This window comes from Larus michahellis, chromosome 6, assembly GCF_964199755.1.
Source record: "Larus michahellis chromosome 6, bLarMic1.1, whole genome shotgun sequence".
Lineage (NCBI taxonomy): Eukaryota > Metazoa > Chordata > Aves > Charadriiformes > Laridae > Larus > Larus michahellis.
Genome location: NC_133901.1, coordinates 70,350,749 through 70,366,425, shown reverse-complemented (window position 1 = coordinate 70,366,425; position 15,677 = coordinate 70,350,749). Strand labels below are relative to the sequence as shown.

The following is a 15,677-nucleotide window of genomic DNA, read 5'->3' as shown; positions in this document are numbered from 1 at the left end:
CAGGGAAATCAGGACAGGACAGGAACAGTTACATGACCTAGTTGTATAATTAAGTTGAAGAAGATCTTGATGCCCGTGACAGGGCGATGTTTCCTGGAGGAAATGCCGCTCCATCCCAGGAAGCTGTCAGGCAAATGAATTCGGGGTCAGGTGGGCTGGTGGCTTCATGAGCCGTAACATGGGAAGGGAGGTCATCCTTCCCCTCCCTGGTGAGGAGACATCTGGAGTACTGTGTCCAGTTCTGGGCTCTCTGGTTCAAGAAGGACAGGGAACTGCTGGAGAGGGGACACCAAAGGGCTACCAGGATGATGAGGGGACTGGAACACCTCTCTGATGAAGAAAGGCTGAGGGACTTGGGTCTCTTCAGCCTGGAAAAAAGACGACTAAGGGGGGATCTTATCAACAGTTATAAATACTGAAAGGGTGGGTGTCAGGAGGATGGGGCCAGGCTCTTTTCAGTCGCCCGGCGACAGGACAAGAGGTAACGGGCACAAACTTGAGCATAGGAAGTTCCATCTAAACATGAGGAGGAACTTCTTTCCTGTGAGGGTGGCAGAGCACTGGAACAGGCTGCCCAGAGAGGTGGTGGAGTCTCCGTCTCTGGAGACATTCCAAACCCGCCTGGACGCGTTCCTGTGCCACCTGCTCTGGGTGACCCTGCTCTGGCAGGGGGTTGGACTAGATGATCTCCAGAGGTCCCTTCCAACCCCTGCCAGTCTGTGATTCTGTGATACCACATAACTTAGTGTTATGTGATCAGCTGACTGCCCTGGTCACTGCTGCGTTGTTAAGGCCACGTGGATGAAAGGGTTTCTGGTCTGACTTTTGGTCAGTGCTAGAGAGCATCCTTTGCCGGAGGCACTGTGAAAACTTTGATTCGTATTTGAAAACCAATAAAAGGTTGGGTTTACCTTCTGACCTAAGCCACGTGAGCGATGTTTGCAGCTGCAGCTTCAGTTTGGGCCTCCTTCCTGCCAAACCCTTCCCAACCTGTGTCACATAAATGTATTTAAGAGCTGCATAATCCTTATACTGTCCTCTGCGGTCAGTTGGTGCAGAGCCAGTGGAAAGAGTTGTTCGTGTGCTGCATGGGTTGTACCACTGCAAACCTCTGATTGATTGGAATTACAGCAGTTAAGGGGTTTTGTTTGTTTTGCAGTTAAAGCCGGCCGGAATTTCTTGCAGAGAGTCAAGTAATTCCTGCGATCTGCCTGAGTTTTGCACGGGAGCCGGCCCTCACTGCCCAGCGAACGTGTACCTGCACGACGGGCACGCGTGCCACGGGGTGGACGGCTATTGCTACAACGGCATATGCCAGACCCACGAGCAGCAGTGTATCACCCTCTGGGGCCAAGGTGAGCCTGAGAACCAGGAGATCTGGTTTTATGAGAGAGACTCGGGAAAAAAGAAAAAAAAAAAAAGTGTGTGATTATGGATGGTTTTGGAGGAATTTTATACAGTACCAATCTGTACCTATTCTTTTCAGAAATAGGGGAACTGAATAATGAGGGAATCATTTCGTGATTCATTTTATCCTTGATTTGCTGTCGTGTTCGTTTCTTGCAGCAGGATGTAGAGAGCAACAGTAACTAGGCTCATTCTGCAACACTGCTGCAAATGGCTGGGTGAACTTAGACAAATCATCTAATGCTGACTTCGAAATGGCCTTAGGTCATCCCACCCAGCGCCAAATGCTCTTGAAAGGTTAAAATCACATCCCTTTTTAGACTGGTATTTAAGCTTCCTTCTGCGCTCTAAATTGCTCATCTGCAAAACATATATGTCTGTCTACATCCCAAAACAGGTCTCAGTATTTGAATTAACGTAGGATTCTTGTATTATTGTGTGTATTTTATTAATTGGTTCTACGCTGTAAACCGGCCTCCTGACAGTACTCTTAGCAGAGTACACACCGAAGCAGAAAGAGATTTTATTCTGCCTTGGGAATTTACTTACTTTTAGCAAAAATCTAATAGCATGAGTTCTTGGGTTATCCGAAACATGATATCCCAGGAAAGCATTCACCTTTCTGTAATGTCCTGTGGCCCTTCCACTGGAATACAAGTGCTAACTCAGCATTTTCCTGTTGCCTCCTGCATCGCTGGCGACAAGTCGTGTCTCCTTCAGCATCTCACCCCTTCTCTCAAATGGGAATACCACTTTTACCTCTCCTGAAGAGAAGCATTATTTAGAGCTAGATTTAATTATTTCTTTTAAACTAATTTTTTCCATCTCCCTTACTCTCTTTCAATTCACTATCTCTCTGCCTTCGACTCTGTTCCAAAACTTAGGTATAAATATAATAACACACAGATGTTTCCCTTGGTCAAAACCCTCATCAGAAGTCTATTGGAGGATTTATCTGTTATCTTCACAGGGACTCAGACCATTCGCAATTTTTCTTTTAAAGAGCATTAAAGCATCTGAAGAAATAATGCCACTGATGCAGACAGCAGGTTAGATTGGTCGTGTGGGTATAAGAACACGTTAGAGGAGTTCCAGTTCAAAATTAATCTCCCCACGTGGAACAAACCACGTACCTGATATACTCCTCCAAATCCCACTCGCGTCGTAGAGCTCATATGAGCTCATATAGCCACGTACAATTATAGCCTCCAGTCTTAGTCATACTGGGATTTTCAGTCCCCTGGATACAGAAACATTTTCTCTTGTATAAAGCAAAATCTCCTTATGAACCAGTTTCCCATGCCATGGAAAGTTACTCGGTCGGACTGTTAATAACTTCAGTCACTGAGAAAAATTCAGCTAAAGGTCAGGGAGCTGAATTGCTGCAGCTCCTTTGCCAAGTCTGTTTCCCAACACAGCACATCCTCCAACACCCCCCCCACCCCCTCCCCAGGCTTCCCTAATTCTTTCTTGTCTTCCTTCTTGGGACTATTCAATATGGGCACTGCTGTGGCTGGAGTCTCCAGTGGTCAAGGCCATGGGGGTCTGCTTATGAGAAAGATGACTTTGTTAAGAACGGAGCACAAACAGACTTTAACTGGAATACCCTTATTTGTCTTGGGAATAGCCAGGGATAAAGATTTTGAAAGGGAGGATGGGACATTACAAAACCTGAACTGAAAGGCTTGATTCTGATCACATTCTTGGAAATATGAATTAGAAATAATGCCAGTAAAGTAAACCTTCAGACAGTTTAGTACATATGGTTCAAGTGAAAACCAAGGCCTATATTCTGGATTTAAAGACTAGGGAGGTGAATATCCACCACTTGATGACATCTGGTTGGAGTATGAGCTGGCAGACGCAGGGTGGCATGGGAAGAAGGCTAGCTGGGAAAAATAGTTGGGAAAATATCATGGGACAGATGGAAGAACTTTCCTTCCAACTTAGCTTGTAGCAAAAAGAGAGACTTGACATTCTAAGATGTTGTCTCTGGACATTGTATCAAAAAGATACATTTGAACCTTTTACCAGATTGTTGTAATTGATTAAAATTGTTTTCAGCAACTGCGAGTGTTGGAGTGGAGGGGGGTTTTAAAAGAAAACTCAATACCATAATGAGAAAACAGATCATAGTTAACTTACGTTAATTCCTCTTTTCTTGTTGCCGGTAGGAGAAAGCCATGCAGAACAAAATACAATAACTTTCTTAAAATAATGTTCAGTATATCGAATTCCTTATCAATGTCTTCTCTTATATATCTTCCTTTATTCGTCAGGTTACGGATGTCCAGTAGCCCAATGATAAACGTCAATCTTAATATTTTTAGATCTAGTTAAAGAAAAATGATGAGCACTGTCAGAGCTTGTTAACATTAGGTTGAGCAATAGGAACCTGTTTCCAGAAAGAGGTACTTGCATTTCCTTGGTGGGGTCTTTTTGTCGCTTTCAACAAATAAATTCAAATCAAACGGAGGAATACTTTTTGCTATTCCCTATCTCCAACAGCGTGGAAAGCTTGGAGTGAAAGAGGGGAGGAGCACATAGGGACAGTCTCTGAAAATAGCCATAAATTCCTCTTAAAGACCAAGTTCATTCCAGTCTGCTCACAGAACACGTAAAATTCTCTACTCTCTCTCTCACCTTAATTCATGTCCTTTTTATCCTTAAGGAGCAACATGCGTGAATTGCTTGTGACCTTTTTTGTTTCGTGTTCAAAAATATCAAATTGCACTGATGTGACCTATTGATAGTGGTGTGACTGAAAGACACATCGATAGTAATGCAGCTGTGCAATGTCTGGTACTCCACTGGCATTTTCCGGGAGCAGCTAGATACACAGATAAAGCTATTTAAAAGAGAGAAATTATTGATTACCAGGGAGTAGAAGATTCTCAGCTTTAGCCTCATGGCTTTTTCTACACTGACGAGAAAATGACTCTTTAGGGAGAAGGAAAGGAGATGTTTGTCAGTGTGTTTTCCTTCCTTTCCCTGAGAGGGCCAAAAGCAGTGATTTGGGGGAGCCAGTGGCAGGCATTGACTTAATAATTAGAACATACTTAAATTAGTTGCATAGACGTGGCCGTTTGTTTAAGCATGAACAGTCTTAATTTTAATGTCAATATTTGTTACAAAGGCCTGTCACTGGTGTAAGAGCTTTGCGTTTTTTTTCCAGGTCCAACCCTATAGGCAAAATAGATGGGCTTCGCCATAAGTTAGCCGACTAAACCAGTGCTAAGTGCTTTTTTTTTTTTTTTAAAAATACTAGTTTATCCAAGCACCGTAAAGATTTGAATTCAGTAAAAGCAAAATATTTTGATGATCACAGCTTTATGGCCAGGCCTTTTCTCTTGGAGATGTGAAAGGCATTCAGCCATATTCACGGAGCTAGTGAGATGCAAAAAATGCATCTCGTAAACGCAACAAATAACAGCTCAACCCCATCTCACTCTTGCACGGACCTAACAACAGGGATCACCGAGATGAAGAGAGAGGCCAAGGGGAGCTCGCGGAAAGTTTGCTTTGCATCATCAGCGCGGTAAAACAAACTTAATGAGATATAAAATCCGGGTGCAAATCACGTGACAGAGAACAGTAGTTTTATGCTTGCATGAATTTATACAGTTGCTCGTGGTGCTTGTCGCTATGCTCCGAGCAACAGAACTCCCGCCTTTTGCTCAGAGGGGTTCCTTTTCCACCTCCGCGCCCATAAACACTGTATGTATTTTTTGTTAAAGTAGGTCTTGAGCCAGCGTTGGCGCCGGGGTTGAGTCCCGTTCGCGCTGTCCGGGGGGCGTCGCCCTGCGCTGGGAATCAGCACCATGGTCAGAAGCCCCGCCTCTCCCGCGGGACGCCCGCGCCGTGCGCTCTCCTGGCCCCGGCTCTCGCACCGGTCCGAACCCGCGCGGCGGTTCTGGAGCGCTTCCAAAAGCACGGAACCTCTCTCTCTCTCTCTCTTTTTTTTTTTTTTTTTGGCAGCCGTATAGGGAGAGAAGTAGGCTCATCAATATACACGTTTGGAGGGGGGGGGGGGGGGGGGGGGGGGAAAAGAAGTCTCCACGCTGACAACTGCAGTGGTGAGCTTTGACCTTCCGCAGTTTCAAGTGGCTGATTTAATCCCTTGAATAAGGCTTGGCGTGGAAAGGCTGACAGGACCTTAATTACGGGGTCACGATACTGTAATTATCAATAGCAAAGTGAAATAAACTCTGCTCATCCAGCTCAAAGCACTTAATAACCTCTGGAAATCCCTCACAAACCATTTTGCCTTCGCCTGTAGAGGTAGCGAAATAGAGAAAGACAGGACTTGCTGCTTCAGTTTATACAGTGCAATCATGATAAATGGGTTTCCTCCAGAAACACAACATTACAATTCTCTTCCTTAAGCATCCTCTGAAAACCTCCTTTTAACTTGGTAGCTCCATCTGTTCAGCTTCCTACCCTCTGATGTTTTCATCTATAAAAAAGTCCAAATATTGTGAGAAACCAGTCAGGAGAGGGAGCAGCCATCTAAATCCCAAGCAACAACATGTTTTGGTTTGATACCAAAGACAGAAATTGAAGCTAGATTTTGGTTTCCAAGCTGCAGATGATCATTGGGTACCAGGTGTTTTCATACACAGACTGCTCCGAGCCTGGCAGGGGAGCATTTTTTTGTACTCCATGAGATCTGTTTTCTTGTCAAGTATTATTGGTTGGAGTTAAAGCTCACTGTCTGAGCCCTGCAAGGATGCTGCAGATGTGTTCTTCTTCCTGCAGGCTGCTTTCCATCATGTGTAGCACACTTGACTTCTACATTCAAAAAAACCAATCAAGCAAAAAGGTTTCACCAGCTGAAAGGGGAAGACAAATACCTTAAAATCCTAGTATTTCAGGGAGCCCTTTCTCTTTTTAACACCATTTCTGTAACAAGTCTTTCTTAGGTCACTTGCAGTCACAGCGCAGGATGTGAGCATTCATTTTGCTTTTGGCAGCTTTTGGAGCCACACACCACTCTGGGGAAAGTGTGTCTGAGCTCTGGGCTGCTGCTGACACATCTCCAAGGAAGCCTCCAGTCATTGCGACGCTACACCATTGCCTGAACTGGTTGGGGCAAGAGGCTCCCGGCCAAGAAAAAACGAGACCCAGAGCAATCGCATATGATAGTGGTAGATGGCTGGGGGGTTATTCCTTTGGCGAGGTAGGTCTGAGCAAGTCAGCCTTTGCAGATGTGGGAGAAAAAGCAGTTTTACTTGGCCTCTTGCTTACAGCGTATTTTTTTCCTTCCCTCCCCTTCCCTTCTGAAGCTGGCATAGTATATGCACATGTTAATGTTTGTATCAAGCTGAATAGCTAATGTGCCTGCCCTGGAAAGACGAGGAGGAATCTACATGCTGAAAATGGAAATTTTACTTTTCCTTTTTGCACAGTGCCTTGTCTGGATGCTTTTGTTGATTTTTTGATTATTGCTTGTGGTTTAATGAAAAGAAGCGAAAGAATCCTGTGTGAGTCCCTTTTAATAGTTCCAGATTTGAGAAATATTCTGAACTCAGCAAGCTTGATCGTAATCTTCCAAAGAATTTCAAGCTCTTGTCCTGCTCCCCAGGGAAGCAGCAGCTCACATTCTGTTCCTTCTGTGCCTTTCTTTCTGGGTTTTCTAGTTTCAGTATGTAAAAATGTTAGAAGGAGAAGAGGGTGCCATCTTAAGCCTCTCCAAGTTTTAATATTTTGTCCTTAATAGCATTAGATTGCTGTTCAGCAGTATATAGTATTAGTCAAGCTTCTGACTGTGAAATGCAGATAATTAATTGAGGCTTTAATCTCTGAGTTATTAGTGAAAAGATCCACATTAATTGGAAGTTTTAGAATCATATTTGTATTTTCGTCTCCAGGAATGTGACCCCTTTTTAAAAAAAACCTTCTTCCTCTTTGAAGGCTTTCAAATGGAATCTTCAGGATGGTTTAAATAAATGATATGTTTTACCCACAGTTAGAGGCATACGCACTTGGAAGTGGCTCAAAACATTTGAAAAAAAATATAACATTAACTCAGATATTCTGTCTCTGTTAAAGATCAGGGAACACTGCAGAAATTATATATTCTCAGCCTTTAGGCTATCACATCATTTGTTGCCAGTTCTTTTTGTTTGAGTTTGGCTGATCTATCAAAAGTACAAAAATGCATCTAGCAGATATCTGTTAAGAGTTTTAGCCAGTCTATCTCCTCACCACCTTGTCTCCTCAAAGCAAGTCTGCCTGTTGAAGTACTTGAAATGGTGGCAGTGACTTGATTGTGCTATTAATTGTCTTCATGGGAAGAAAATACGGGGTAGTAAAGAGCCCTAGCAAAGGGCCTTTTAATTTTGGAAGGACCAACAATTATTGGCTGGAAATAAAAGCCACACTTTGAAATGGAACAAAGGGATTAAATTCTAATACAGGGACTAATTCATTGTTGCACAAGTCAAATGAGGGAAGTAGATCTTCCACCTCGTAGACGTTTCAGGTGAACGCATGTATCTTCCCTAGAAGATATTCAGTACTATTTTCAGAACTATTTTCTAGGGGAAAATGGACAGGAGCTTGTCTGTATAAGACATTAGAATCGATGTTCTAATAGTACCTTTTAACTTCTAAAATGTAGGGATGAGTAATCTGTCTGCACAAACATTTCCAGTACTACTCCCATCTGGGAAGTTCCTTTGCCGTTAGGATATGTCTCCTTCATAAAATCCTAGAGTAGATAAGAACCAGATGCTGCCTGTCTTCCCAGATTCCAACTTCTACCACCATGGTAGAAACAACCCTTCTTTCAAGTCGGTCTTTCCTCTCAGGAGTGGATTTGCTGAGGATTAGGGTGGGGATGGGTTCCCTTCCTCTCCTCAGTACATTAGCTTCTGCAAACAGCAGTGGATTCTCCTTGCCACAGCATGTTGTCGTGTTTTTACAGTCATATAGCACCCTGGTTTGCAACTGGATTTTTTCTGGTTTCTTGTTCTTCTGAATTGCACTTAAAAAGGCCTTTCTTGAAAAGTATTTTCTCTGGCTTCAGCTCCTGGGCTCTCACTAGCATAATGTGGACTCCTGTAAAAAGAAGGGAGTTGACTTACCAGCTGGCCTTTGTCTTTCTTCACCAAACTGGATTTGGCATTTGTTAAAAGTTTTTGCGTCCTAGGAGGATTCACAAGAGGGATATCATCTAGAGAAATTCTAAAAGAGAATGAGTTCTGCTTTCTCTATTGCTCAGCATTGCCAAGAGAGACAAATAACAGTGGGAAACCCGCACATCCAGGCTCTTCGATTAGCATGCTGATCCAGCACTCCTGTTTTGTTGTGCTTCATCGCTATGCAGAGCGCATCTTACCTTCCCCCAAAGCATCAGCGGAGCTCAAAGAAAATTATTGAAAACACCTTGTATGAGATGAAAGTTCTGATTAGGTTTTGTTTCAGGTGCGAAACCTGCTCCTGGGATCTGCTTTGAGAGAGTCAATTCTGCAGGGGATCCATACGGCAACTGTGGCAAAGACTCCAAGAGCTCCTTTGCTAAATGCGAACCCAGGTAGGGTCTCCCCCTACAAACACAGGACCAGATGTACGGTGGTGGGAGAGGGCTTATAACATCTAAAATTATTTAATTAATCTTTGGTTCTCTTTATTTCCTTCAGAGATGCTAAATGTGGCAAAATTCAGTGTCAAGGAGGAGCAAATCGACCCGTAATTGGTACCAATGCTGTTTCCATAGAAACTAATATCCCACTTCAGGAAGGTGGCAAGATTCTGTGTCGTGGTACCCACGTGTATTTGGGGGATGATATGCCCGACCCTGGGCTCGTGCTGTCGGGAACCAAGTGTGAAGATGGAAAAGTAAGGTTCTGAAATACTCCCAAGCGAGGAGAACATCACTATTCTCATGTTGCCAAGTATTTAGTACTAAACTGACCGGGTTTTGCTTTGGGATATTTTTTTTTTTTTTTCCATAAAAGAATTGTTTCTCATGCTCACACTGAGTCAGATTTTTACTCCCTTCCTTTGTTGGCCAGTATTCTGGGTTTCAGATTTGCAGATGCAATAAAAGTTGCTTAAGTTTATTACTGATTTTTTGAGGGCAGTCCCAAGTATCTGTCCATGTTAGAGGTTTTCTGCAAATAAGTACAGCAGAATACCTTACAGGATGGTGAATGAGTTTCTGAGGAGTTCAATGTATTCGCTTTCCCAGTGTCTATGGCATTACAAAACTGTCATTAACGTCACTTTAGGTTTCAAAATGTGTTATATCTGCTGATTATGGCTCCCCCTCCTCTTTTTTTTTCTTGCGGGAAAAGCTATCTCTGTATATGCTACTAGAAAAATAGAAACCCATTGATGTTCAGCCACCAAAACTGATTTTTGCAATTGTATTTTGCAAACTTTGTGAATTATCCGGTGTGAATGTAGTCCAGATTTCCTATGGCTGTCCCATTCTTAGGTTTTCTTTCGTGAGAAAAAGACAGGAGAAAGGTGGGAGACAGCCATGAGTTTACAGGGGGGAGCAATGGAAAAGACTCCAAGAACTATTGAAATGAAGAAGGTTTCCACACCCTCGGTGGATTACTTGCAATAAGGAAGAAAAAAAAAAAAAGTGCTTTGATAATTTGTGGCACATTCAAATAAGCCTCTGAATTTCTGAATGCTTTTGAGTTATGTGGGATTATCGCACTGCACTGGGAACGGGTTTAAAATACGTCCCTAGTGAAACTGCAGCTCTGTTACAGGAAAACAAGCCTTGCAACATTTCTAAGTCAATCTGTTGTAAAATGTCTTTTCAAAGAAAATTCGACGCTGAGAAAGCACCCCATTATGTTTTACTAATGAGTATTTAATCTTTCTAATCTATCTAATCATACACATACACACTATAGAATACACAGGCTAATACTTATGAAATTGTATGTTTTACTTTGAGGACATTAGTGCATTTGTATTATGGATTAAGAATATGAATTTAAATATTCTTGAGTTTTCTAAGCTGAAGACACACAATTTGAAACGCAGCCATTTTAATGTGATCAAAATTCTGTGAGCTACTGCACTATGAATATTTGAATTGTGAATACTGCTGTAATCAGACCATATTCTCTACATGCGTGCATGTTGATGCCAATTCACTCTAATTTCCTTCCCATTTTTCCTTCTCCCCAGGGGATAAGTGCCCTGATTAAGCATCCCTGTCGTCTCCTTCAACACTGTTCCCTGCTTAATGCTAATTATTGTGACGGACTTTTAGTACTACTGAACTGAACTGCAGTTAAACATGAGCAAAATTGTGCAGTGATTTTTTTTCTTTTTTCTTTTTTTGGTCAACATGGCATAGTAACAGTTATTCCAGTCTTAATATCTTCTTTTTCTCAATTTTGAGTTGGATAAATTCTCATTGCATCTTCATCAGTCATTTGATTGTTTGATGGTGTTATTAGATGGTACTGATCTTGCTTTGCCTCAATTTTCAGCTATATTGGCACAGTAAAGTTTACCTGTAATGTCTGGAAAACAAAAAAAATTGAATTTTATTACTTCGCGTATGCCATTTGTTTACGTCCATTTCCTATAAGATTATTATTGTTACACTTTAAATATGGTTGGTTTATAATTGACACCCAAAAAGATGTTTAGCTTGGGAAAACTCCTAGAAAGGTCTCAGTTTTGCTGAAGAACAATGACGAGCCCATATATATCAGTGCCCTCAGCTAAATATTCGGGCTGTCCTGGGTCCAAGTTCTTTACTAGCACAAATAAGTATTGCACTATTGATATAAACAGTTATGCTCATTTACACCATGAGGGGACCTGAACCTTGCCTCGAGGAACCATCTGCTGCCATGAAGACATGAATGCAGCCAGATCAGGTACACGAAAAGAACCTTGCTCAATGCATTCCTGGTCCTGAAAAAATGCAAAATGCATTTTTTTTTTAAATTGGCTTTAAAAAATCCCAGAGCCCCAGCAGCTCACCACGAGTTCCACTTCAGTGAAACTCTTGAGTGTTTCTTTACAAGCTCAGCACATCGACCCAATACGAACTATGTCTGAAATTCAGCGTTGGCCAGGATGCCGATCGAGAGCAGCATTCGGCTTCCGCAGAGCTGGACCTGGACTTACAAAGGTGTAAGAAGACGACGACCCCTAATTCTGGTGTCCTTATCTTTCTGTCAATGTAACGTCGGCAATGCAGTGCGCGTATTGGGAAATCTTGCACTGCTAAAAGCACCGTTGATGGATGAGGAGATGTAGGGAGCTGGAGAGGGACGTGATGCCGTGTGAGCGCCAGCAGTTCTGTCCCTATTAAAACTCCTTTTCTCTTATTTTGCAGATTTGCCTTAATCGCCGGTGCCAGAATACGAGTGTTTTTGGTGTACATAAATGTGCAACAAAGTGCCATGGACGTGGAGTAAGCATTATAGGAACACTTTTTTACCATCAGACAATAAACACTAGACAAGAAATCATTTTATGTAATAGCTTTGGGATCTATGATTGTTTGGAATATATCAGTCCGTCACTGCAATATGTTTTTATTATGTATTTCCATTTTCAGTGTCCCTCATTTGAACTGCAAGCGATGAAATTATTTTTCTTTAACAAAGAAATATTTATCAGGTAGTAATTATCTTGTTCTTAATTAACAATCTGTGATAAAAAGGAATTTTGTCTTCTTCAAAGCAGTTTTAAGTCTAACCTTTCTTCATGAAGAATTCCCATTAACAGCTAAAAAATACAGTTTTTGTGTGGATACAGAGAAGTTAAAATATGCATTCGAATTGAGATTCAAATGGAATAGCACTTCCAAAATTACTAAAATAAAGTAAGACCATATCGCTGAGTTTCATGGTATGAAAGTGGTGCAGGATGCAAAAGTGATGATATCAGTTAATAGTATCAGTGTTCTGAAACCTAGTTTATATTATGAAAATGGTAATTATGTCAAGCTATGCCTTATTACCCTTGATTGGCTGATGAGCTGTTTGTTTCTGTGAAAAGCTGTTGCAACCACATTGGAAGAGGCATAGGAAATTCTCTGTCCTCTCCTGAGAAGGGATTTTAATTTGATTCAACTTATTTTATCATCCCACATTTGAAAAACTGTGCAGTGTTGATGGTGCTGCATGTTGGCGTTGTGCTGGAATGAGCATCAGCTTGGGCTGGCATCTTTACGTCCGTACGAGGGAGAACCTCCGGTGACTCCTAAGTAGCAAAAGAATGACCTTGTGGAATTACGGATGGGAACTCCTGTAGAGCTTTAATTTAAGAAATAATGCTTAACAAATGATATTTTTAGTTATCTTGCTGTCTCTGAAAAGTAAATATTTTTTTTTTTTCTTTTTGCATTTTACATGACCGTAACCAGTGAACGATATTTTAAGACTCTGCGGACACAGCCAGTATAGTCTTTCTGAAAGCCTGCTGGCTGACCTTGCCAGAAAAATGCATATTTGCAGCCTCCTGTGAACTACCTAGTGTCTTACTCAGAAACCCATTTATTAATCTGTTGTGTGGTTTCTCCGTGGTGGTGGTAGATCAGTGTTAGCACAGAATTAAGGACCATATTGACCACTATCCCTAAGCTCAAAAAGTTTCCTTAAAAATCATTTTGAGCATCTACGTGTGACTGTCCCAATTTTGTCCTCTGCGACAAATTTTTACGCCCGTTCAGTTCATGTATTCTGTCGATACAGCATGGAGCTTTGGCCTCTGCATTAGTCACATAGCCACTACTTGTGTGGCAGCAAAAGGAAATAAAAAGCGGCCCTTCTTTTGGTGGGTGTTTGGGACTGTGGGACCTCCTGAGGAAAACGGCGTGAGTCTACCGGCTCCTTCTGCTCTGTGCAGTGGGAACAGACTGATGTTAATGATGGCAATGGCTTCAAACTAGAAGAGGGGAGATTTAGATTAGGTATCAGGAGGAAATTTTTCACTCTGAGGGTGGTGAGCCCCTGGCCCAGGTTGCCCAGAGCAGCTGTGGCTGCCCCGTCCCTGGAGGGGTTCAAGGCCAGGCTGGACGGGGCTTGGAGCAACCTGGGCTGGTGGGAGGTGTCCCTGCCCAGGGCAGGGGGTGGAACTAGATGATATTTAAGGTCCCATCCAACCCAAACCATTATATGATTCTGTGAGAGCTCTTTGGAGCTCTCTTATTCTGCAGAGAGCATTTGGTAAATCAGGTCTTGCTAGTTGTTGCTTAACCCAGATTAAAACCACTGAGGACTGTATCCATATAGAAAATGAAGGTGCGATATCAAAGGGAGGTTTCCCTCAGCCCTGATTTCAGTTTCACATGTTCTTCCAGCAACTGGTCCATCTTAGAGCTGGGGGAACTGAGCAGTGGTAAAATCAGCATGCAGCCTAGTGCCATCCTTGATGGATAGGAGTGTTCAAGTGGGCTGACAAAGCTTTACAGCATTAACAGCGTAGAGAGACTCTTATTCGTACAAAGGCAGAAAGAACAGAAGTTAGAAAGCAGATAACGTTGCTCCTGGAGGCAAAGAGCGAATAAGACTTGAGGTGTGTGATTATCCTTATATTATTGAAGTTGTCAGCTGGTGCAACTCAAAACAATTACCTGCCAAATAAATAATGCTTTTTTAGGTTCCCTGTTACTCCATGGTGTCTTGCATTCAGAGTCGCTGTATGCCCTCTTAGTTATGCCAGCAGAGAGATACCAGTACATCTCTTTCCTTCTATAAGTTTTATTTCTTTCAGATGGGTCACTATCTGATTAGGGGGCCTTATCAGCCAGTGCTGCTCTCCGATGTATAGGGTAATCTTTTTCATGTTCAGTCATTTGTCTTGTTTTGCAGGTCTGCAACAATAAAAAGAACTGTCACTGCGAGGCTGACTGGGCCCCCCCCTACTGTGACAAGCCCGGGTTTGGTGGCAGCATTGACAGCGGACCAATTAGGCAAGCAGGTTAGTAGTGATTCATGCTTTACCTGTTGTTCCTGTGATAGAGAGTCGTGTATGCAACAAGCAAGATCGGGAAATAAGTCATTAAATCAAATGGCTTAATCCAAACACATTGGCACCAACTTGAAAATGTAGTGGAGCAAAACCAAGGCTAGCGGCGTGCATCAATTTTCTTGCGTAACTCAAGGCACAGTGGTCCAGGTGGTTTTTTTTCTTTGCCTTTCCTGGCCTTTCCTTGCCTTTCTGTTTTTTTTCAGGATACATAGTCATGTTGAGTATCTCACTGCAATAAGTAGGAAATGGTATTGATTTAAGGCGAGGATGAGGAGCTAACTCCCACGCTTGAGCTAATCCTGTTGCCATGGTAGATGAACGCTGCAGTACTCTTGGATTCACCTTGAGATATGCCAAGCTCCGGTGTTCTCCACCGAGTGCATCCGGACAGGACTACCTTATCGTACACATAACCTGCTTCTGTAGCTGGGTGCCTAACGAAGAGTGGATATTGCAATGATTACAAATGCAAAATAACTGCAGAATCAAAAATCAGAAATATATTTGATATTGTGCTTCTGAGGAGGATCTTTTGTATTGTGGAAAACAGCAGATTTCTGACTATCTCAGATTAAAACTACATTTTATAGACAGCTGTCACACATTTACTAGAATTCGTCCTCACATATGATAGTAGTAGGAGATGCGCATTTTCCATAACTTGTATTTCAATTTCCCCTTGTTCCATCTGCAGAACATTGGCTATAGTATCTTACTTCACCTTGGGCCAACCTCAGAAAGAATTATTTCTACACATTGTGAACTTTTATAAGATTTGATAATCATCACATGCCAATTTTCCCCCAGAGTACTGTCACTTCAGTGACTGCCACAGAGATTTTTCTGATTTATGTCTGAGTAAGTGACAGGACAAGCAGTCTACTCGCATATACATATATAGACTAACACTTGCCGGAAGAATGATCTGCATGTTTTCATATGAATAATGCTATTCAAAACCAAAATGGATTGTATTCTCTACATGCCAGATCCTGCAGTGAATTGTAATAGTAGATTTATGACATCAGTCATTTCCATGACAAAGCTTCACAGTACGATTTCACTGTTGAAAGATCTTTTTTTTTTTTAAATACCTACCAGCGGGTAAGATAGCAAAGAAACCGCACTCAGGCACTGAACAAATGTGATTACTTGTGTGTTAAATGTTTCCTTTTAAGACTTGCTCTAAAGCATTACAGTCGATTTTCAGCTCACCTGAAAGCTAAGTATCCAGGGGAACTACAAAATATATTATAATAATATGCTGCACAGACAACACTAACTGGAGAAGGCAAATATAGAAC

The 15,677-nt window shown here is 42.1% G+C and overlaps 1 protein-coding gene across 2 annotated transcripts in view; it reads left to right on the top strand.

Moving 5' to 3' along the window:
- Positions 1–15,677, top strand: part of ADAM12 (ADAM metallopeptidase domain 12) — a 190,301-nt gene that overhangs the window by 161,230 nt on the left and 13,394 nt on the right. For both annotated transcript variants that reach the window (XM_074591861.1, XM_074591862.1), the window contains exons 14-18: positions 1,160–1,355; positions 8,836–8,944; positions 9,051–9,249; positions 11,732–11,809; positions 14,214–14,322. In XM_074591861.1, coding sequence (XP_074447962.1) covers positions 1,160–1,355; positions 8,836–8,944; positions 9,051–9,249; positions 11,732–11,809; positions 14,214–14,322 — 691 coding nt within the window. The remainder of the gene's footprint in view (positions 1–1,159; positions 1,356–8,835; positions 8,945–9,050; positions 9,250–11,731; positions 11,810–14,213; positions 14,323–15,677) is intronic.